The sequence below is a fragment of the Lepidochelys kempii genome, chromosome 2, assembly GCF_965140285.1.
Source record: "Lepidochelys kempii isolate rLepKem1 chromosome 2, rLepKem1.hap1, whole genome shotgun sequence".
In the NCBI taxonomy this organism is placed as follows: domain Eukaryota; kingdom Metazoa; phylum Chordata; order Testudines; family Cheloniidae; genus Lepidochelys; species Lepidochelys kempii.
This window is the reverse complement of record NC_136381.1, coordinates 158,294,636-158,318,647: the sequence shown is the minus strand read 5'-3', so window position 1 is coordinate 158,318,647 and position 24,012 is coordinate 158,294,636. Positions and strand designations below refer to the sequence as shown.

The 24,012-nt window shown below is 43.4% G+C and overlaps 1 protein-coding gene across 1 annotated transcript in view; it reads right to left on the bottom strand.

Annotated features, from left to right (window-relative positions):
- Nucleotides 1-6,440: 6,440 nt before the first annotated feature.
- LOC140907199 (palmitoyltransferase ZDHHC11-like) overlaps nucleotides 6,441-24,012 on the bottom strand; it is a 91,166-nt gene continuing 73,594 nt past the window's right edge. Inside the window, 3 exon segments of the mRNA XM_073332579.2 lie at nucleotides 6,441-8,860; nucleotides 15,918-16,005; nucleotides 22,123-22,231. Coding sequence (XP_073188680.2) covers nucleotides 8,511-8,860; nucleotides 15,918-16,005; nucleotides 22,123-22,231 — 547 coding nt within the window. The 3' untranslated portion in view covers nucleotides 6,441-8,510.

The window sequence follows — 24,012 nt, the reverse complement described above, 5'->3', positions numbered from 1 at the left end:
CTTTCCTGGGTTTAAAGGGGTTTTTTTGCACTTGGATGGTGGCAGTGTTTACCAGGCCAAAGTCAGAGAAATGCTGTAACTTTGGGAGTTTAATACAACCCTGGAATGGCAAGTATTAATTTTTAGAATCCTTGTGGACCCCCACTTTCTGCACTCGGAGTGACAGAGTGGGGATTCAGCCTTGAGAGTTGTACAGCACCACCTAGCAGAATGGTCCATGAACAGGGCTCCTAAGCCCTATGGTAATACAAACAACAAATAGTTTCAGTATTGATTGATTATGTGCTTGAAGTAAAATGCTTTAAAACTTACAGTTTCACATTTTAGAGAGTAATTTCCATCAGTAATGCATTACAAGAAGTCTTTGTACATTGTTTTTAGAGCAGAGTTTTAGAAAATATGCCATTCCCCTTTAATTTAATGGGTAGCAACTTTCCCATATCAACTCCTACTAAGCCAACAAAAAAGCGATGCTGTCACTAGCTGTAGAATATCAAACTATGAGAAACTCAGGAAATGACTGATATGATCATTCCAGTAGCTAAAATAATTTTTTAAATAAATAAGTGTTGAGAAATCTAATACGTTTCCCAATAGAGGTGGAAATATTGCCTCTGGTTTCATTATTGAAGAAGCAGCAGCTAATCTTAATATCAGACTCTTCATTATGATAAAAGTTGTGTAAGTACTAGCCCAAAAAATGCAGTCTAGCTTATTCTGAAAACATCTACATTCATAGGAAGGCACCAACTTCTTGGTGGGGAGGATTGGTACTGTATTTATAAATTCCCAATATTTAAAAAAATAGCTTTCCTTATTAGAGAATAATTTACTTACAATGGTCAGTTAAAAACCCAACATTTGTACAGGTACCACATAATAGGTATCTGACCTTACCCCAGCTTTTGCCTTTACTCAGGACAGGAAACAGCTCGAGAAATAGCTGAGCAAATTTCATATATGGCAGTGGGGTAATTGTTCCTAAATATTGGAAGAATGCATTCATTTATTATTTTATAAATGAGCCCCTAAGTAAGCCTCCAATCACATGAACAATAAAACACACAAACATCAGTTACACAGTTACCTCTGAATAGGGTCAAATGATAAGCTCAGGAGACGTTCATAATAGGAAAAGACAGAGACCAACGTTCCCTCTATTTTTTCCCACCCATGTGCGGAATGAATTTTGTTATGTGCACCGATATGGAGGTGTGGCAGGGGCGGGGCTGAGGGGTTTGGGGTGGGCTCAGGGCTGAGGCAGAGGGTTGGGGTTCAGGGGGTGCAGGCTCCAGGTTGGGGTGCAGGCTCTGGGGTAGGGCTGGGGCAGAGGGTTGGGGGGGTGGGGTGAGGGCTCCAGCTGGGGGTGTGGGCTCTGGGGTGGGGGTAGGGTGCAAGCTGCCCCAGGGGCTGCAGCAGAGAGAGAGGACTCCCCTCAGCCCTCTCGTCCCACAGCAGCACCTGGGCTGGGGGACAGCATCTCTCCCTGCTGCAGCAGCGCTGGGGCTGGGGATGAGGCGCCTCGCCCTGCCACAGCCCTGGAGCTGAGAGGGAGAGGTGTCTCGCCCCGTCGCAGCCCCGGAGCTGGTGGGAAGCGTGCGTCCTCGCCACACCGCAGCCGGGTTAAGTGCGTGGCCCCCTGTGCCGCTGCACAGGAACGCACCTCAGAGAGAATTTAGACAGAGACGTGATAACAAGAAAAAGCACAAAGAAGAATAAAATCAGAAGTACATAAAAATACATCCCAGCCAAAAAATTAAGTATCAGATATGAATGTGTAAGAGAGATGAGACAATTTACTACAACTAGGGTAGCAAAGCATTAGGGACATCAGTTTGACAATTTTCCCCATTTATTTTGCCCAGGAGACCCATTTCACCCAGCCTGGAGGCCAGAGAATAGGTATAACTTAGATACAGGTGCTGAGTCTTGGTCTTCTGGATGGGGGGTTAAGTCCCCAGGCACAGAAACAAACCACTGTGACAACACTCAAAAGGTTAAAAAGTGTATGGAGGGGGAGGGGGGGGGGAGATTTACAAAGCAGAGATCATCATTTTTAGTATTTTCCAAACTCTTGATTCTTCAATGTAAAGAAACATTATCCTGAAACTGTTTGGGCCTGGAGAGAGGCAAGTTTACTTGCTACACACACTCTTTTTGTAGGGAAAAAAAAATGGAGAATTTAGATAATTTCTTTCCCATGTTTCATAGGCCAGGTACAGAGGATGGAATCAAATCCAGCTTCTGTTCCATCTGTAACAAGGCCACGAGTCATTCAAAATAATTTTTTTGATTGACCCAAAGGGAGGTTGGGGTTGCTCGGCCTTCAGAAAAGCACTCAATTTCTATTCAACAACTGTTTAGAAGTTGTAAAAGACTTTCCCCAGCACCTAATGCAGTCGCTCCTTAAAAGGACACTGAAGACTCAATCTTCACCATAGGTCTGTACAGAGAATCCCTCTAGAATGGGTAATCCTCTTGGCAGTGACTTATTCCCAATTTAGAAGTTGCCCATTCCTGTTTGCACTGAACTATACTGGATGAGTGGAACAAGTTCTCTCTTTTGATACAGCACACGTAGACATTTCAAAACCACTTTCTTTCAGGAAAGACTGAACACCACTCATGAAATATGCCTTCAACAATGGATTACCAGCAGCAAACAAGCAAATTAAAGAACAAACAAAAGTTCATCACTCTTAAAGCTCTGTCTTCAGTGTACGATACAATGAAATGACTCCAAGGATTTAAAAGAATTTGATTTCTTGTTAGAATCACATAGCTAGACATGTCATTTATTACTTTTTTAAATGAACACAATTTATTCTGAATATATGGTTTTGGAAAATCCCCAAGAGTAGTTATTGCAATGACCTCTCCACCCACCCTCTCATTTTATCCCACTGCTGTCTAAATCACTTTTATTTATTTAAAAAAAAAGTCTTATATGGTCTAGTAAAAGTGAAGTTGAATATTTATTCGTGTACCAGAGTAATTTTATTGTTACCGAGACTAGTGTAGTATAAAAATCCCTTAGTGAATGCATATGTTTATGGACACACGAACATATTAGTATATGCGCACAATTTCAAATGGTTTTGATCACAGTTGTGTATTGTGTATTACATTTTGTGCTTTTGGTTTTAACGCATTTCATTCAACTGTAGACCTATCTGTTTATCATGTAATGCTATCCTTCTAAAAATGAATCTGCTTTACATTTAAAGGAATACTAGTAGATCTAGGTTCAATCTGCTGCTAAGTTTAATTTCCCTCCATCTGATAGAGCTGACATATGGGAATTCTCTGTGACCACCTGGTTCCAGTCCCATAAAGGCCCTGATTCAAGAAAGCACACACTTAACTTTCAGCACTTGATAAATTCCCTTAGCCTTCAAGGTGACTTAATTTAAGCATTGATTAAGTACAATCCTGAGTGGGGATGTTTTCCAGAATCAGGGCCATAGTGATCAAAATGATTGGGAAAGCCCCCACACCTGCAGCTCTTATAGAAACCAGGGAGAACATCTCCCAGGTACCCACAATCCCATACCATCTCTCAAGAAGAGGCGGAACCCTGGGTCACTGATTTATATCTGTGATGGGAGAAAACATTACCCAAGATTCTATCACTGCATTTGTTCTCATTAAGAAAAGTGGCCCATTAACAAAAGTGGAATTGGCCCATGTGCTTGCATTTCCAACTTGATGGACAGAAAGATTTTGCTGACATAGATCAATTTGCTGCCTGCTAAGAATCACGGATTTGTAAGTTGAAAGTAATTGTTGGAAGGAGAGAGAGATTCAAATATTTTTCCTGCAATGGCAGCCTTACACAAAATTAGGGTTTATTAGGTTGCCGCAAAACAGAAGATTTTTCTATTCATTTAATAAAAATGAAAAATTGAATGGATCCAGAGAGCCTGGATTGCTGAGCAGGTGTACAGCGCTTTTGCTTTGTTGTGTGTCAGGGGTTGTTTCCATTGCAGAAAGTTACTGCAGTTTTTCCAGAATCATGATAGCAACAGAAAAACCTAACAGCAAGTTAAGATTTCTACTTGTATTATAAATACGCACTGCTTTTTCACTGTGGCACAATGACAAAGCTGCCATGAGCTCACCAGGTGTTTCCAACTAGGTGATCTTCTCAAACTGATACTGCATGAACGATTGGAGCAGGGGATCACTCCAATAGCTTCCCTGTTGTTAGCTTTAGATTAATAGATTTTTAAGGCCAGAAGGGACCATTACATCATCCACTCTGACCCCCTGTATATCAGAGGCCATTATATTTCATCTAGTTACCTCTGCATTGAGCACATTTGTCTACGTATCAAAACTGTTTTTCATGCAGCTTGTGTGAAAGAAAAGCTATTATATTATTAACTTGACGTGTATTCTCCCCCCAAAGTGTTGAAAATACTTTTCTGTTCATAATATATACCTGATCATACTGCCAGGCACAACTACAACATACACTCACAAATCGTGGATAGACTAACAAAAAAACCTGAAGACACCATCCCAGAAACAACTCACCTGAATCCACCTCCTCAGGCCAAAGACTGAGTGAACAGGCATTGCAGTGGGCCTGCGTGCTACAAAGGGTGACGTTTCATCAGGAAGTTTAACCCTGACACACACCAGGCAGGATGCTACAGGTATGGCTTCACTGCAGAGTTAACTTGGGTGCTTGACACCTGGGTCTGAGCATCTGGATCAGCCTAACCTGAGTGAGAGCAGCTACAGTGCAAAGCCATATCTGAGTTACTGAGTCCTCACTGGGGCTGCATTCAGGACTTCTGGGGCCATATCCCATGGTTCTTTGTGCTGCAGTAAATTGAGCCACTCTCATTCTCTCTCAGTGAATTGTGGAAGAACTCTTGTGTCCTTCTGGGCACACAGGCAGACTTATAGGTAGGCATTGAAGGATTATCAGCACTAAAGGAGTTAGCTCACATCCTCAATGCCAAGTGGGCAGGTTACTAGTGAAAGCTGAATCCAGGCTCTAAACCACATCCCCAGATGGGCCAGTGTGAGTTTAAGACATCACCATACTCTGGGGAGACTGTTTGTGTATGGATGGAAGGGAGATAGTGGCAATATCAGCGTAAGAGCCCAAGTTAACTCTGCAGTGAAGACATACCCTGTGGAATGCCAAACTTCCTATTGGCTCTTACAGACTGACTATCTTACACATAGACAGAGACCAGTTGCAAAGACTAAGAGAGACAATATGGCTAGATAGATTATAGCAGTACTATTGCATTTATAAGTTATTTCTTGTTGTTCGTTAAATGAGTTATTTTGAAACCATGAGCTCCTGGAGACATGTGAGTATGTGAGAATCTCAGCTTCCATTTTAGAAGTTTGTTTCTAGCCCTCCTGATTGCAGAGAAAAGCTTGAAAATGTGAAACCTAAAAGCTCAAGAACCTGAAGGCAAATAAATGGAATGCAAAATGTAATATTTTTAAAATATCATGATTTTTTGGCATCTGTTTCATGGTTTTTGAATGGTTGGAATTCACAATACTACAAATGGGGGGGGGGGTATTCTTTTAAGAATATGCCCTCACCAGCCCTAGACGTACAAACCTTATATCACAATGTGGCCCTGATCCTGATTATGTTCCTGTAGTAGAAAAAATAATAATAATACTGTCAATCAGCTGATCTTAACTATCAGGATGGAGCACAGGGACACAGATAATCAAACTCAAACCATACAGGATTAAACTAAGCCAACCCACTGAGCTGCAGCTGGAAATGAATTGAAAGCCAGTGCAGCTTCAGACCATCTAGTTTGGTATCTCAGGAGAACAAAATACTTGCCAGAAAATGTCCCTCTTTATTCCAGTGTCTGTGCAGGGATTTGAGTTGACAGGAGCATTTTTTTAAACTAGATCTGAAAAGGAGTGCAGGAAGTCGTTAGAGGGCATAGATGCCTGATCAGTGGTCATTTCCTGTTTTTATGCATTCTTCTGAAATCAGGAAGCAAATATCCCTCAAAGTACATAATAAAATATTAAATGAGAAAACATAGAACAACATTAGAATGAAATTAACCCATCTGTGACTCTACAACTCCATTAGTTGTTCACTCTGTGTTTGTCTTAAAAAAAAGAAAAGAAAAAAGTGTCCTCAAAGTATACCTAATAATAATGCCTAGCTCTTATAAGGGTACTTTTCATCAGTAGATCTCAAAGCACTTTACTACAGAGGTCAGCATCATTATCCCCATTTGACAGAGGGGAAAACTAAGGCACAGAGGAAGGAAGTGACTTGTCCAAGGTCACCAAGTGGGCCACTGGCATAACCGGAAACAGAGCCCAGGTCTCCTGAATCCCAGGCCTTTGCTCTTTCTATTAAGTCAAATGGACGTAGCACAGTCAGGAAACAGTTTGGTTATAGCTGGGTTGCAGCGAGTGTGCTTGTGGCAGATGTGTCTAGTATTTTAGATATTACCAACAACATTTAAAAATGTTATTGCCCCCTATGTGTGCAACAAGAATGTTGTTTAATAAAATAAAGTTTGAACTTTTAAAACATTTTTACAATTCCTATGAAAAAACCTGAATTTATTGGATGACCATATTCCTTTAGAACAATTCACTTCAACTCACACAAATAATAAAAATTAAATAATCAGCAAAACTCCGCTGTATAAATAAAATATATTTTGCCCATATATAGTGAATTTCAAATATGCCCCTTTCCCTGTGAAAAATATAGGTAGATGTACATTTTCAAAATGAAGATTGATCCTAAAAAGGAAAACTGTAATTTAGAGACCACCACACTAATTGAGAGTTCATTAAAATGTTTCAATATCAAAAACAAATTAGGAAAAAAATCACTTTTTTGTAGACATAAAACAAGCCATTTGAGAAAATGAGAAATAGTTCAAAATACAAGTCCAGAGAACTTCATCCATTTTCTTCCAAAAACTGGGTTTGGGAAAAGCAGCTACCTAAGGCAAACGTTTCTAACTGGAATTTTGGCAATTTGTAGCTGTAGTTTTGAGAAACAAGTTATTTTCTTTAAAGCAGTTTGAAATGTGCATATTGAAAACAGACTTGTGATATCTCGGAGACCTGTCATGTTATGCAAAGGCTGATTATTCATCCTGGCTGTCTTGCCCATCTGATCCCTCCAAACCCATCCCACTCTTTGGTCTAGTGCCCTCTCTCACGTCCTCTTCAAAATGGTCCTTGCCCCTTCAACTAGCCTCTCCTCAGCACAGAGGTGGGCAAACTACGGCCTGCGGGTCACATCCGGCCCGCGGGACCCTCCTGCCCAGCCTCTGAGCTTCTGGCCCAGGAGGCTCACCCCCGGCCCCTCCCCTGCAGCCTCAGCCTCAGTTTAGTGTATTAAACTGCTCCACGTAGGAATGTGCTACTGGTAGCAGTTACGGAGAGCAATTTACTACACTACACTGGCGCAACGCTCTGGGCAGCCGGGCAACACTCTGGGCGGTGCGGTTGTTGCGTCACCAGCCACTGGTGCTCTGTACTGTACGGTAAGGGGGCAGGGAGCAGGGCGGGTTGGATAGAGGGCAGCGGAGTTCGGGGTGGTGGTCAGGGGGGGGGGCGGTCAGAGGGCAGGGAATGGGGGGGGGTTGAATGAGGGCAGGGATCCCGGGGGGGCAGTCAGGAAGGAGGGCGGGTTGGATGGAGTGGTGGGGGGCAGTCAGGGGACAGGGAGCAGCAGGGGTGTGGATGGGGCAGGGGCCCTGGGGGGCTGTCAGGGAACAGGGGGGATTGGATAAGGTAGGAGTCCTGGGGGGGGCCATCAGGGAGCAAGAAGCAAGGGGGGGGCAGATAGGGGGTGAGGGCATAGCCTCCCCTAACTGGCCCTCCATACAATTTCCAAAACCTGATGTGGCCCTCAGGCCAAAAAGTTTGCCCGCCCCTGCCTCAGCAGGTGAATAAGCTCATTCTCACTGTCCAGCTGCTATTGACTATTGGCTACTTCTTCAGCAAGAGCTGCTATGATCTCCATGCCAAAGTCCTCTCTCAGTCTCTACAGCCACCCATCTGCTGTTGTGACAAGGCGGATGATGGGGTAGGGCCAGGCAGTAGGAGATGATTACTCATGTGAAGAGTGCAGGCAGGAAGACAGGGTGACTCTGAACAAGGGGAGGCAGAGCTGGATAAAAATTATCATAGGTAGTTATTCCACCTTGGCCCTCAAAGTGGCTACATCCCCTTCTGCCTCTTCTTTCAATACCCCTCAAACAGCTAGCATAAAATCGGGAATTCAGCCATTCCCCAGAAGATAGTCTGTATCAAAATTGTTCACCTCTCACAAGCCAATTGTAACCAGGATATCTGCTTTTCTGAAGGCCATCTCGTCTGCCTTTCTAGATCTGTACTTCTGGCTACTTCCCAATATGAAAAAGGTTCCAGTTGCTCAAGTCTTTATATTAGTATCGTGAATTGGTCTCTGAGAAGTCTGCCTTTCAGTATTTCACAGTACTGCTGTTTCTCAGAATGGAAGACGTGATGCATCAGACTGCAAGGGAACTGTGCGTTGAAATTGGCTCTGAGGAGTCATTTTGTTTTGGTGAAGAAAAAGCGGCAGTTCCACTTTGTGCCATTTCAATGCCTTCTTTTGCCAGTGCTGTCTTTTTGCAATGATTGGCAGATTCCTCTATAGAAGCATCTGGCCTTCCACTTTCAGGGGGACTCAGTACCTGATCGGAGACGGCCAAAGTGTTTGCATTCACAGAACACACTAGAAGAGTGCTGTTCCTTGTGGATTCCTCATGGAGATTTCGCGGAGATGGGATCTGCTTCATGGAGCCAAGACTTCCCCAGTGAGATTCCTCTAACGACTGGTTGCAGTTAGACTGTAAGTCTGCTCAGAAGCAAAGTGAAAATGAATTTTGAAAGTGCTCTGTGGGCTAGCTTTCAAAAGTGAGATTCAGGCCTTGAACATTATATAGCAGTGATTTACTTTTTACTGGCTTTAAAAGCAGAAGAAAATACAGAGTCACAAGTGAATATTTTTGTTCTGTTTTAGTTGAAGTGTTTAAAGAAAAATATAATAGCATTTCAATTTAAGGTAGCCCAATCCAGTGATACTCAGACCGCGGCTCGTGAACTGCAAGGGGTGCGTTAATGTGTCTTCTGCAGCTCTTTGCAGCACATGATAGTAAAACACTGTGTGACTTAATTATTAACCAAAGTTATTAACCAATCAGGATGCTTTTACTATGTTATTAACCAATTAAGTTATCAATTTGCACTCAGTTAACAACATATTTGCTGTAAGAATATATATATGTACACCCTAAGTATTTTCCCAGTCATACTGTTTAAGTATGAATAGTACTCTAGTAAATGAAACAATGAATTCATACTACTGAGGCTCTTTTGGGTAATGCTGATTGCTAATTTGGCTTCTGAACCACTTTGGGCTGAGTATCAACAGTCTAATCATATGTAAGGAGCCAACAAACAGCTGGAAACAGGGGAGTTTGAATAGGAATTTGTAGGAGTTGGGGAAGGGGGGAAGAGGGGAGCGTGTGTGTGTGTGTTTTTCTCTCTCTGTCTCTCGCCAGGAGCTTAGGCGGGAAGGCTATGACAGGCTACAGAGGCAGGAGTGGTAGTGACCCAAGGAATGGAAGAAACAATGTGGATAACTGGATGTGGAAGCTGAGGGATGTACATTATCCTGGAGTGGGTACCTGAAAGGTGCTTTGTTTGGTGTCCAGTGCCGCCTGATAGATCTGATGGAAGAGAAGACTGGAGGCTTGGATCCAGGCAGAAACTATGGCTGAGTTTTGAAGGGGACTTGAGTAGATGATGGAGGGAAGGCAAGTGGAGGCTAAACAGAAACTTCAGAACTTGCAGATGCAAGCTGGATGGGGGAACTTTGAGGGTGGATTGCTGGATGAGGAAAGTGGCCAGTGGAAGCATGTGATAAAAGTATCAGGCAGAGGAAAAAAGACAGGATAGTGAAGGAGAAATAGAGCACAGGGATAGGTTTACTGAGTTGGAATATTAAGAAGGGGCGCAGCAGGCGGTAACAGAAGGTGGAAGGGCAAGAAAGAAGAGAAAAGCGGCTAGTCCTAAAAGAAGAGGGGAAGAGTCAATGGAGACAGCCAGAGTTCAGAGGCCCAGAAGGACAGAGGATGAGTTGCGGAAGATGGCATGTGAGAACAAAAGACAAGGGGTCTTGCAGCCGGAAAGAACAGAAAGAGGAAGGCCAGAGAGCTGCACCAGGAAGAGTCAGATCTACATGACTGGGGACTCCCTATCAAGAAGAACAGACAGGACCGTCACCAGAGCTGATCTGAAGAACAGAAGGGTGTGCTGTCTACTGGGAGTTAAGATATGGGATGTGTACATAGAATCATAGAATATCAGGGTTGGAAGGGACCCCAGAAGGTCATCTAGTCCAACCCCCTGCTCGAAGCAGGACCAATTCCCAGTTAAATCATCCCAGCCATGAGGCTGAAGAGGAGCCTAATTGGAGCAGGAAAGAATCCACTGATTATCCTTTACAAGGGGACAAATGACATAGCCAGATTCTCACTGGAACACATCAATGGAGACTATGCCAAGCTGGGGAAGACTCGGAGAAACGGAGGCTCAGTTGATCTTCAGTGGGATTCTACCTGTCCATAGAGGAGGAGAATGAAGGAGAGACAAGATGATGATGATTAACAGTTGGCTCAAGGAAGTGGTGCCATAAGGAGGGCTTTGGGATGTTCAACCACTGGGAGGCATTCACCAACAGAGGACAGTTCTCATGGGATGGACTCCACCAGAGCAGGGTGGGAAATAGACTGCTGGGATGGAGGTTGGCACAACTGATTAAAAGAGCTTTAAATTAGGATCTCGGGGGAGACTGCTAGGAGATGCTCACGTAATCTCCACGCCCGATTCTAACGTGGAGTGGGAGGAAAATTAAAGAGAGGACCCAGCAATGGAGGAAGGAACGACAGAGGGTAGAAGAATGGACATCAAGAGGAAAAGATTGTTACTGTCAGTGGTATTGGCACCGTCAGGTAGGCGATACTGGCAGGAGAATGACTGTACCTAATTGGGCGAGGAATCTGGGCGAAGCCTAGTACAAACAGCGAAGATGTCTGTACACCAATACAGGGAGCCTGGGTAACAAAATGGAGGAACTAGACCTACTGGTGCTTAAAACCAGATATTATAGGACTAACAGAAACACGGTGGAATAGTAGTCATGACTGGAGTACAGTTATGGATAGGAATGTGCCGTGCAGAAAAGGCAGAAATAAAGGTAATGGTGGAGCAGCAGCACTGTACATTAATGACAAGGTAGACTGTAAAGAAATTGACAGTGATGGAACGGATAAAGTGGTATCTGCTTGTGTCAAAATCACTTTGGGAAAGAAAGCTAACACAGGCTCCACTGTGACAGTGTTTGGAGTATGCTACAGACCCCCAGGATCCAATCTGGGATATGAATAGTGACCTTTAATGAAATAAATACTACAGTGAATTGGTGTGATTATGGATGACTTTAACTTCCCAGATATATAGATTGAAGGACAAGTTCTACTAATAATGGTAGGGCCTAGATATTCCTGGAGTTGATAGCTTACAGATTTCTTCATCAAATCAACATTTTAGATTTAATATACGTAAATTGCAAGGTCCTCATAGAAGAACTGGATGTACAGAACAATCTTGGTTCAAGTGATCATGAGTAATTCAGTTTAAACTAAATAGAAAGAAACAAAAATAGGTCAGCAATTAAGGTCCTTGATTTCAAAAGGGCAAACTTAAAAAAATTAAGCAAAGTAATAAGGGAAATGGAAAGGATCTGAATGTGGAGGAGGCTTGGAAGTCAAAGTTGCAGAAGCTATCTGAAGTCTGCATCCCAAGCAAAGTGGAAAAAAATTCATAGGAAAGGTTGCAGACCAAAGAGGATGAACAAGCATCTCAAACAGATGATTAAGAGGAAGCAGAAAGCCTGCAAGGAATGGAAGATGGGATGGCTCAATAAGGAAAGCTCTCTCTTGAAGGTAATAAAAGCGTAGGGTTAAAGTGAGAACTGCCAAAAGCCAAGCAGAGTTGGACCTTGGAACTGAAATTAAAACCAGTAGGTAATGAAGAGCTATGGGGTAGTGGCAGGGTGGCTAATGGAAATGAGGATGTGGAAGTAGAAGTTACTACCACATCCAAGGTTGAAGTCATTCTCAAACAGCTTAATGGGAGCAATCGGGGGCAGGGGGGCAGGAAAGGGGCAGATAATCTCCATCCAAGAATATTAAAGAAACTGGCTCATGAAGTTGCAAACCCAATAGGAAGGATTTTTAACGAATTTGTAAATTCAGGGGTTGTACCCAATGGCGGGAGAATTGCTAATACAGTACTTATTTTTAAGAAAGGGGGAAAAATGTGATCCAGGAAACTATAGGCCTGTTAGTTTGACCTCAATTGTATGCAAGGTCTTAGAACAAATTTTGAAAGAGAAAGTAGTTAAGGACAAAGAGGTAAACGGTAATTGAGATAAAATACAAAACGGTTTTACAAAAGGTGGATTGTGTCAGACCAACCTGATCTCTTTGACTATTAGTGCTAAATATGCCCAACAGCCTGTGATGGGATGCTAGATAGGGTGGGATCTGAATTACTACAGAGAATTCTTTCCTGGGTGTCTAGCTTGTGAGTCTTGCCCACATGCTCAGGGTTTAGCTGATCGCCATATCTGGGGTCAGGAAAGAATTTTCCTCCAGGGCAGATTGGCAGAGGCCCTGGGGGTTTCGCCTTTCTCTGCGGCGTGGGGCATGGGTCACTTGCTGGAGGATACTCTGCACCTTGAAGTCTTTAAACCACGAGTTGAGGACTTCAATAGCTCAGACATAGGTCAAGGGTTTGTTACAGGAAAGTGGGTGAGATTCTGTGGCCTGCGTTGTGTAGGTGGTCAGGCTAGATGATCATAATGGTCCCTTCTGACCGTAAAGTCTATGAGTCTTTCTTTGAAAAGATAACTGATTTTTTAGACAAAGGAAATGCAGTAGATCTAATCTACCTGGATTTCAGGAAGGCATTTGATACAGTTCCACATGGGAAATTATTAGTTAAATTGGAGAAGATGGGGATGAATATGAGAATTGAAAGGTGGATAGGGAACTTGTTAAATGGGACACTACAACAGATCATACTGAAAGGTGAAGTGTCAGGCTGGAGGTTACTATTGGAGTCCCTCAGGGATCCATATTGGAACCAATCTTATTTAAAACAGTTTTATTACTGACCTTGGCACAAAAAGTGAGAGTATGCTAATAAAATTTGCAGATAACACAAAGTTGGGAGGTATTACCAACAAGGAGGAGGACCGGAAAATGTAAAAAGACCTGGAAAACCTTGAAAACTGGAGTAATAGAAATGGGATGAAATTAAATAGTGCAAAGTGCAAGGTCATGCATTTAGGGACTAACAACAAGAATTTGAAGTTGGGGACTTATCAGTTGGAAGTGTATTGGGCAACCACAGGATGACTATGAGCCGCCAGTGTGATACGGCCATGAAAAAGGATAAAGCAATCATAGTGTGCATCAGGTGAGGTATTTCTAGTAGAGACAGAAGTGTTAGTACCACCGGTGAGACCTCATCTGGAATACTGTGTGCAATTCTGGTCTCCCATGTTTAAGAAGGATGAATTCAAACTGGAACAGGTACAGAGAAGGGCTACTAGGATGATCCGAGGAATGGAAAACCTGTCTTATGAAAGGAGACTCAAGGAGCTTGGCTTGCTTACCTTACCTAAATGAAGGATGAGAGGAGAGATGATTGCTTTCTATAAATACATCAGAGGGATCATCAGGGAGTTATTTAAGTTAAGGGTCCACGTTGGCATAAAAGAAAATGCAGATAAACTGGCCATCAACAAGTTTAGACTTGAAATTAGATGATGGTTTCCAACCATCAGAGAAGTGAAGTTCAGGAACAGCCTTCCAAGGGGAGAAGTGGGGGCAAAAAAACTCCTAATTGGTTTCAAGACTGAGCTTAATAAGTTTATGGAGGGGATAGTATGAGGAGGTTGCATACAATGGTATGTGACCCATCTGCAACTGCTAGCAGCAAATATCTTCATTGGCTGGAGATGGGGCCCTCAATGGAGAGAGCTCTGAGTTAATACTGTTCAGTGAATTCTTTCCCAAGTGTCTGGCTGGTGGATCTTGCTGACATGCTCAGGGTCTAACTGACTGCCATATTTGGGGTCGAGAAGAAATTTTCCCTCAAGTCAGATTGGCAGAGACCATGAGAGGTTTTCACCTTTCTCTGCAGAATGGGGCCTGGGTCTCTTGCAGGTTTGAACTAGAGTAAATGGTGGATCCTCTGTAACTTGAAGTCTTTAAATCATGATTTGAAGACTTCAGTAACTCAGCCAGAGGTTATGGGTCGATTACAGGAGTGGATAGGTGAGGTTCTGTGACCTGCAATGTGAAAGAGGTCAGACTAGATAATCATGATGTTCCCTTCTGGCCTTAAAGTCTATGTGTCTAATGTAATGTTTATTTCTCGACTGTCTATGTTATGTTTTTGAAAAAAGTTGTTCTGTTTTAAGTACAGTAAATCAGAGTAAAGCAATAATGGTGAAACTGACTTGTGATAGTTGATAGATTTTCAAGAATTATGGTAAAATATAAAGTTTTAATTTTCAGAACCAAAAAATGTCATTTGTGACGAAGTATACCATTGTGGAATTATTTTTCTACAGAATGCTAAAATGCAGATTTTTGGATACTAGTTTTGTTACACACTCATAAATCTCACTGTTACAGTTGCAACAGAGCAAGTAGAATCATAGAATATCAGGGTTGGAAGGGACCTCAGGAGGTCATCTAGTCCAACCCCCTGCTTAAAGCAGGACCAATCCCCAATTTTTTTTGCCCCAGATCCCTAAATGGCCCCCTCAAGGATTGAACTCACAACCCCGGGTTTAGCAGGCCAATGCTCAAACGACTGAGCTATCCCTTCCCTGTGTAGTGATGATTTTAGCAATGAAAATCTATTTGTCAACTCTAACCTCTCTGTGTTATATGATACACCTAAAATATTTCTTATATTTACAATAGAAATAGCTTCAGTAACTTATCTGTTGGAAAACATTGACTTTAGCCAACAATAGCAAATTTGTACTAAAAATTGATTTACGAAAGAAAATGAACAAATCATACATGCATAGGAATAACTTTTTTAAAAGTTATCTTAGTAAGGATGTTCAAGATAAATTCAGCCCTGGTGGAAATCTATGCAACTCCAATGAAGTCAACAGAGTTGAACCCAGTTACACCAGGGCTGACTATGGGCCTCAAAATGTCTCCTAAAAATACCGAAAGTGATTACCCCACATTAGCCAACCCCATTTAAAGTTAGAAGAATGAAAAATGCATTAAAAACAATCCATTTTACTTTGACATTCTTACAAAACTGGATTTTCTACAAAGAAAAAATACTTCTTGGCTAAGCCTTATAAGAAAGGTGGTACCCCATAGCAAATATCATGGCCGTTATAAACTTGGTTTTCTATAAAAAACCCACACAAACCCTGAAAGATAATTAACTATAGTGTTGCTAGCAAGTCCCTCAGCAATGACTATAATGCTCAGCTGTCAAGCAGCACTGGAATACAGTATTTGCTGTGGTGATCAGGAGATAGTACAAGAATACATTATGTATATACATACATCAGTTATGTTGTCAGTATGTGTCCCGGTTAAGATTAGGTTAAATGAATATTTAGACCTTAGAGGGAAAAGCTGCACAGTAATTTTTCCACTGAATGCATCCGATGAAGTGATCTGTAGCTCACGAAAGCTTATGCTCAAATAAATTGTTAGTCTCTAAGGTGCCACAAGTCCTCCTTTTCTTTTTTAGTAATTCTTCTGTAATTAAAATCAAGTGTTATAAAAAGGTCTTACCTCCAAAGTCTGCCATTTCAGTATCACTTATTTCCTTGTTCTGATGAATATTCTCACACAGAGTTTCTTTAGTCCTTTTTGGCACGGTCTACAAAAAACAAATCAGATTCGTAAATTAATCCCAGCTATAGATTGCCAGGTCACTTGGGCGGAGTCTAATGCCAATATAGCATGCCACTGCGGTTTTTCAGAATGATGAAGGCCTCTCCTCTAACAGCCTCTCAGAAGTTTTTCCAAGAGACTCACGGAGTATGGAAACCAGGAGTCACCTTGATTTAAATTTTACATTGAGCTTTTGCCCAGTATGCCCACTATCACTACTGTTTAGCACGATGGTGATCTCCGCAAGTTATAGCACAGCAGGTACATAGGAGCACAGGCCCACTGGTCGGGTCTAGTATGGGAATTCCTGTCTGACAGTGGCAGGATACAGCATGCAGCAGTGAGTCTCAGAGCCCAGGTCGACAGATACGGGACTGCAGGGCTCAGGCCACCACTCTAAAAATAGCTGGATAGACACTGCGGCTCAGGCTTTATCTCCCATTCTAAAAGCCTAGCTAATGTACTGTCACAGGTTCTCATTACTAATATAAACGTCTTATCCTTTTTGAATCCTGCCCCCATCCCCTCTGGGCTGCTGTGAGAGGCAATGTGGAAAGCTCTCCACTGCTCCTCTGCCCTCCATTGTTTGTATCTTCACCTCCCAAGAACATCACCAGCATGGGCGGGGGGTGAATCGCAGGTTTGGAGAGGCTTGCCCCTGGCCATCTCCCTTCCCCCACCGGAGCCCAGAGCCCCCCATCCCCGACAGCCCCAGGCTGCCCGAGTGACCCCCCCCACCAACCCCGGAGCACTTGGTGGGTGGGCAGACAGTGTGGACCCCAGCCCCGGAACGCCCGGCTACCGCTGTTCAGAGTCCCGGGCTGCAGACTGGCTCCCAGTAGGCCCAAACTGGGGCAAGGGCGCTGGAGCCCTCCCAAAAGTCGAGGGGGCAGGGGCCCCCACATGAGGTGGAGGCAAAAGCAGCCCCCTGCCCATGTCCCAGGCCACCTGCCCAGGGCAGGTGAAGGGACCCCAGCTCCCCACACGGTTCTCCCAGTGGCTGGGCTGTGGCTCCGAGGGCCCCCACGGCCCGAGCCGGGTCAGGGAGAGCCGCACGGGCAGCTGGTGTGGTGTCGCAGACCCTCCTCCTGTTCCAGGTAGCTGGGGAGCCTGGCAGATGGGGATACAGGCTGGGGGCTGCCCCACCCGCCCCACACATCCCGAGAAGGTGGAGAGTCCCGCTGCAGCTCCCCACAGCTGCCCGGGTTCCCCAGCCAGGTTCCATGCTGGCCTGGCAGGGGTGGAGCCTTGGTGGTGAAGAGGCCCCCAGTTCTGGTGCCACTGGCCCAGGGCCCCAGCCATGTGAGAAGGAAGAGCCACAGCGGAGCATGGCGGGAAGCAGGAGGGAGTCTGGGGGTGGAGTGTGGGCAGGGCTACGCAGGCCGGTTGGGTAGGCTTAGCCTTCCCCGCCTTTGATACCTACCGCCCATAATCACCAGTGTCCGCCTTTGCAACTTATCAGGGCTGTTCCCAGAAGCAATGGGAGGTCAACATGATTCATGACAGTTCTGACACTTTTGCCCACAAGAATCTAAATAGCAGAAGTGAAACTGACCAATGTCTTCTCATCTTTACACAGCTGCTGCTTACAAAGCTATGAGCATCAGTAGATGCACTGGGGCTGCTTGTGGACAGCATTGCATCTGTTGTATTCAGATGACATTTGGAAACTTATTTTCATTTTCTAAAAGGTCCTTATGGTTATGCAAATCAAGTTCTGGAAAAGGCATGGCAAGGGAATGAGTGGATTTTTCAAGCCTTATCAAGATATGGGGAATTTATCTATGCAAAGTTTTTTAAAAAATCAGAACTGGCACACACAGAATTAAGTGATAGTATTACTTGCATGATTACTACTTTTACTGTAATACTTGGCATTTTTTTTTAGTCTTCACATATTTCCAGTAAAGAGCTGTCCACAGACTTCTACCTTTCCTTATCTCAACAGTCATCAGAAAAACATGTGGCTGCAAAAATAAATAGCTGTGAATAAATTAGTGAACAATGAACGGCCCTTTCATGCTAAGGTCTGGAACACTTTATGGTTTGCTTAACTGTTGGGAAAGGGACTATCTACAATAAGTTTGCTATGACAACTAACAGACTGTTTACTTATCCTTTCTTCCCTTTCCATTACTCTTCAATAATATTAACATCTGATAAGGATGAAAAATTAGAAACTATGTATAAACTAACACACCAGATTGTAAACTTTTCAGGGCAGCAATTGTGTGTCTTCTTCGCGGGTCTGGAAAGTGTCTAGCACCCTTTGGACACATCCACAATCTAAAATAATGTTAGGTGAAGATCAGCAAATCTCAAATGTAAGAACAGTTTGCAGACCCCAAGGAAACACTGTTCCCAGGCACTTAAATTCATAAATTTACCCTGTGTAGGAGGGAGCCATATAATTCCCCATTATTTAATGAAGACCAAAGAAAAGCAAGGCAAGAGAGCAGAGGAGACTTCTGTGTTTTTTCCACCTTACTATCCACTTTGATACTGGTTGGAGTGTTTTCTTGTGGCCAGGATACTGACAGCCATTTGCTACTGAAACTTATGGGTTCTCATCAGATCATGTTTACTTTTATGTCATGAATTTTTCTTTGTGCAACAAGTACCCCAGTGAAGGTGTCCAGTCAGTAATTTTTCCATAGTTTAGATGTTTCACCATTTCCTAGTCCTGTCAAGCATTTTCTGTTGGGTGAGGATTAGAGGCCCAGAGCAAGCCCTGAAGAATAGCCTCTATGTGCAGTGTGCCTTATTTCTGAATTTTCTAAAGGCTGTACCAAACAGCATGTAAAAGGTCCAAACTCTAATTCTATAAGCTAACCACCTCAAAGACAGCAGTTCTTTTCTGTGGCAAGAAGGGCATCCTCAACCACAGTTCCATCTCCTTTCCTGTCCTGCTCAACTCATATCTCCCATTTACCTTTGTTGTCTATAACTCTGGAAACATCCTTGACTCTGAATTCCCTTCTCCTGAAAATCTGTCTTATCACTTGTGGTGACTGACTGTCCAGTTACTCACCCCTTTTACAGATTGTTCCAGATCTTAAAAGTCGTTAGCTGCAGTTGGAGTTGGAGAATGAACGTAGGAATGGAGTGGACTTGCTGCAGTTTAGAATAAGGGCCCTAACGCTGTGCTAACTTAGTTCACTTTGTTACAACTGTTGTTTCTTACTCCAGCTGAAATAATTTGCATTTACTTGAAGGCATGACTGACTTCTCTCGATCAGGAGACAAATCACTACCTCCACCACAATGCCTATGTATGCCACTGTCTCTACTCCACCTCTGCTGAAACCCTCATCCATGCCATTGCCATAACTACTGCAACTCCATTATCCATGGCCTACCCAAGTCCCAGATCTCCCGATTCCAGCACAGAGACGGCTGATGCTTTCCTAGTCTTCATGTACAAAGCAGCACCATTTCATCTCCTCACTTTCCTCAAGTAGTTCCACTGTCTCCCCACTCATTTCAGGCTCCAGTTCAAAATACCCATCCTTGCTTATTAAAACCCTAACATGGACATGTTCCAATCTCTCTCTTTGCGTCTGCTTCAACACTTCAACACCTGCCTCCTTTTTGTCCCCTCACACAGCTGGGTCCAGGAGTCTCCTCTCCTGCAGCTCCTCCCATCTAGAGTAGGATTTCACACCACTCTTCATACCTCTTCTGCATTTCTCAATATTTTGAGGAAGTATAGGTTCTGCTGACCATCCCTGCCAGATCATGGTCTCTGTCCTCCTTCCTGAGATACAAAAGCCAGTGGCATGACACCCTGGTTACTTACCTGTTTACCTACCAATGAGAGCCAGCCACCTAGGCTCCAAAGAGATGCCACAGAGAATTTATGGTACAGAAGGAGCACAGGCAACATCTTACACATCTGTATTTTCAAAATAAACTACACATAATGCTCCTGCCTGTTGTACACCTTTAAGGCATACCTTAGAACACAGATGCATAAGGATGGTCATTATTTGTCTTCTGATGCACTTCCTGGGCAGATGGAGACACTCTGCCATAGTGCACCCTAGGTATTCACCAGCAGTCAAGTAACGTATGCGCTCTTATATGTAATGCCTGAACTAAAATACTCATAGCCCTGCCCCCCGGGCTTCAGATAAGTCTTTATCTTCTTTAAATAATCCACAGGAAAATAAAAATCAGTTTAAGACTCTAGAAGAATATTCTCCTAATCCTTGCTATTACACTAATACTACAACATAAAGACAGCTCATTATGCACATGTGCGTACACATGCAAACATACACCAACCTTCCCAGGTAAATCAGTGAGATCAGCGGTTCTCAACTGGGAGTCTGTGGCACCCTGGGGGTCCGCAAGACCTTTCAGGGGAGCCGCAGGGCCCCCTGGCTGAAACCTGGTGCCCCAAGCCCTAGCAGTGGCGTGGGGCAAAAGCTGGGAGCCCTGGCACCTCCCCCCAGGGCTGAAGCTGGGTGCAGCAGGGGAGCCCTAGTGTGTCCTCCCCCCAGGGCTGAAGCTGGCAGTGGTGTGGAGCAGAAGCCAGGAACCCTGGTGCCCCCCTGGTCTGAAGCCGGGAGTCCCGGTGCTCCCCCAACTCCCGCTGAAGCTAGGAACAGTAAGGGTGCCCCGGCATCCTCCCCTCAGGCTGCACCCCTCAGGCTGAAACTGTGAGCAGTACAACGCTGAAGCCCTGAGCCCCAGTGTTGCCCCCAAAAACTGCAGTGCCTTACCCAGAGTGGGGCAGTCCCGGGGGCATCTCCCCCCATCTCCTCTTCCCCGGGTCCTCTCAGGCCCCACGCTCTGGCCAGGTCATAGGTCAGAAGTCAGAGCCAGGCAGTGCAGGGCAGCTGCTCCTCTGGCCGGTGGTGCCATGGAGCCGGCAGTTGTGGCATTCCCCCATCCGCTGCTGGTGCCCGGGGGTGTGGCTGCTCCTCAGCTCCTAGGCCCCTGTGACTGCTCACGGACCTGGCTCCAGGGCAGTGGAGCTTTCAGGACGTAGCCACCGCAGGGGTAATCCTCCCAGCACACAGCCCCTACCTACCCCCTCCCTGTACACTGAGCAACCCCTCTGCCCATGCCCTGCCCCAGCTACCCCCCTCCTTGCACCCTGAGTGGTTTTCAGACTTTTTGAACTGAGTCTCTCCTTTGAGTTCTATTTTTTGGTTGTGTCCCCCTTGGGTGGCCTGCTGAGGTGTGTCAGGGAGTGGAGGTAGCACTCCCTTCCTGGACTGTATTGTGCGGAGCTGGCCCAAGCCCTGCCTGCCCTTCCCCTGCTGCCAAATAGAAGTTAAACTATGCCTATGCCCAAGGCTCCCCCTGCCGTCCCAGAGCCCGGAGTCCCCCTCTGCCACCCCTGCTGGGCCCTGGAGTTTGTATAGCATGTTGAGGGGGGCCTCAGAGAGAAAAAGGTTGAGAACCCCTGAGTTAGATAAAAGGCAAATGTCAATCCAAATAATGGAGGGATCAATTAGATGACAACTTTTCAATTAGAATCCCTTGATCTAAAACATTTAGCTATAAATAAAAATACTACTGAAAGAAAATCTGCAGTTTAATTAGAAGGTTTACAGAAAGGAGAATGCTAGGAGGACAGTAATAGGTAACCTGAACAATACTATTTGCATGTAATCAGAGAATCTCATTACCCACCTTGCTCTGGTTAGGTAAGATTGTTTACTGGCTAATCAAGCTATTTATGGCTAATTTAGTTCATCTCTGCTTATTAGGATTTTTTTGCTGAATTACTACAATGACTGCCACTTTCTCCAAAAGCCTTCTGATGAAATTATGAGAGAGGATAATGACATTAAGGATTTCATAAGGAGACTCCAGTAATTTTATTAACTGGTTTTCATCTCTCTAATTAAAAGTCTTGTGTTCAGCTCTAAAGATTTTGAAAATGGAGGTCGGGGCAGTGGATTATGTGCTACATTTATACTTCTGACTATGTTAAAACTTAGTACAGTGCGCTCCTGCTCTTTTATCTCTGCAAGGCTTGCATCTGCTTCATCTTTTTAAGATGGTCTGAATTCTGATGGTGAGATTCATTGCTGATAAATTAAGATAGAACATTTTTGCTTGTAAGTAATAAATGTATCATCATTACCTCTGGACCAGGAGACAAATTGGTAAAGGAAGCAATATCAGATGCTTCAGTACATATGACACTTGGGTATTTAATGGAGAGCTGTCCAGTTTCCTGATACCGTAGAGCACTAGAAAAAAAAGCAAGAGGAAATAAAAAGAAATGTCAGCTAAAGCAAAGTCAGTTAGGAATTGAATTTCACCCTGATTTTACAGTCTCTATACTCAAGCAATACTTCTATTGACTTTCTGCGCAGGACAAGACTTGATCCCTTATTTGTGAAAGGTGGCTTATGTGCAAGCATCTGGGTATTTATTACTTTTTAGCTAAAAGGTTCTCAGTGCCTACAGTAAAATTTCATTGGTATCCCAGAGTTGCATAACATTCAACAAGTCTGTAAGAACAAATGCCTTTTAAAACATGATTTAACAGAAACCTTCCTTTACCTCTAACTCATCATTAGACATATAAAACTAAGTTGAGAGAAAGTCAATTTCATCTTTTAAACCCAAAATTACAAAATATTTTTACTAGACTTTAATTTCTGAAATGGCTCATTTGAAAGGTCTTTGTCATGGCAAAATAAGTCACTTGATTTTCTCCATTTTCATTCTCTGAGAATATGATTCAATGGTCCAAAAAAGGTAAGAAGTTTTATGTGGAAACTGACCATTTGCTATAAATGTGAAAGAACAAGATAGGCTAATAGCAGAGAAGCGCCACAAGAGGCCACTAATTAAAATGATCATTTCTAGGGCCACTGCATGATGGATATACAAAAGAGAAGAGACGAAATTCTAATATTATGCAGAATACTGGCCAATATATCTAGAACTGGGTGCCTAAAGTTAGGCACTTAAATCCACATTTATGATCCCAGGTAAGCTGTTTGATTTTCAGAGGTGCTAAATACGAATATTTCTGCCTAAAGTCAGCAAGACTTGTGAATGTTTAACTATGAAAATCAGGACCCTTATGTATCTGGATAATTCAGGCAATTCAGTTTGAAAAATCTGGCTGCTTTGCGTTTAGATAGCATCTTTTGTCAAGTGATCTTGAAGTGCTTTGCCTACAGTCATTAAATTTCCTAACACCCTATGGAGGCATTCCATCTACTTTACAAATTGATCAACAGGCACAAAGAGTACCATAACATATATAGACAGTATCCTCTGCTGGCCTCACCACAGAGGTATTCTGCCAGCAATTTAGAAGAAAGCTACAATTCCTATCTTATTGGAAGTAGCGATGCAGAACAGAATCTGGCAGAACAGTGGATTGTGAGAAGATCTCTGCAGTACCACATCTTAATATTATCAGTAAATATCTCTGCAGTTCTCCCACTTCCTTGATCAGAGATAAATTTCATATAATGTAATTTTATAAATACAGTTAAAAGTATGGTATCTTTACTTCCTTGATTGTAGTATACAGTACAGGAAGTAACATTTCTTTAAACAAGTGGTTTTGTTCGGGGCTCCATTGCACATATGCCTCTCTCCTAGAAGAGAATACTTCATACCATTAAGATGCTTAAAACTGTAGCAGGGCAAATTTTCATAAACACTCAATTTTTGCAGTTTCTTTAATGTGTCTTCCCAATCATAAATATGTTTCCCTGATGAGCATGATTAGCTATCCACCTCTGCAAGAATTTAATATTTCTTCCTAATATGCCCTCTGTTTATTAATTGTTTAATTCATGGGGTTTTTTTTATTCTCTTATGTTTCCTTAGCATCAGGTCTGCCTCTTTGACATTTTCTGTAATTCTGTAACAAACAAAGGTGCTGTTAATACACTTTTATATTTGCCTTCCCAAGCAAAACAAAACAAAGAAATGCAGGCTCCCATTTTAAAAATAGACCTTATTTACTAAATTTAGTACTGATTTATTGCAGATACAATAAGAA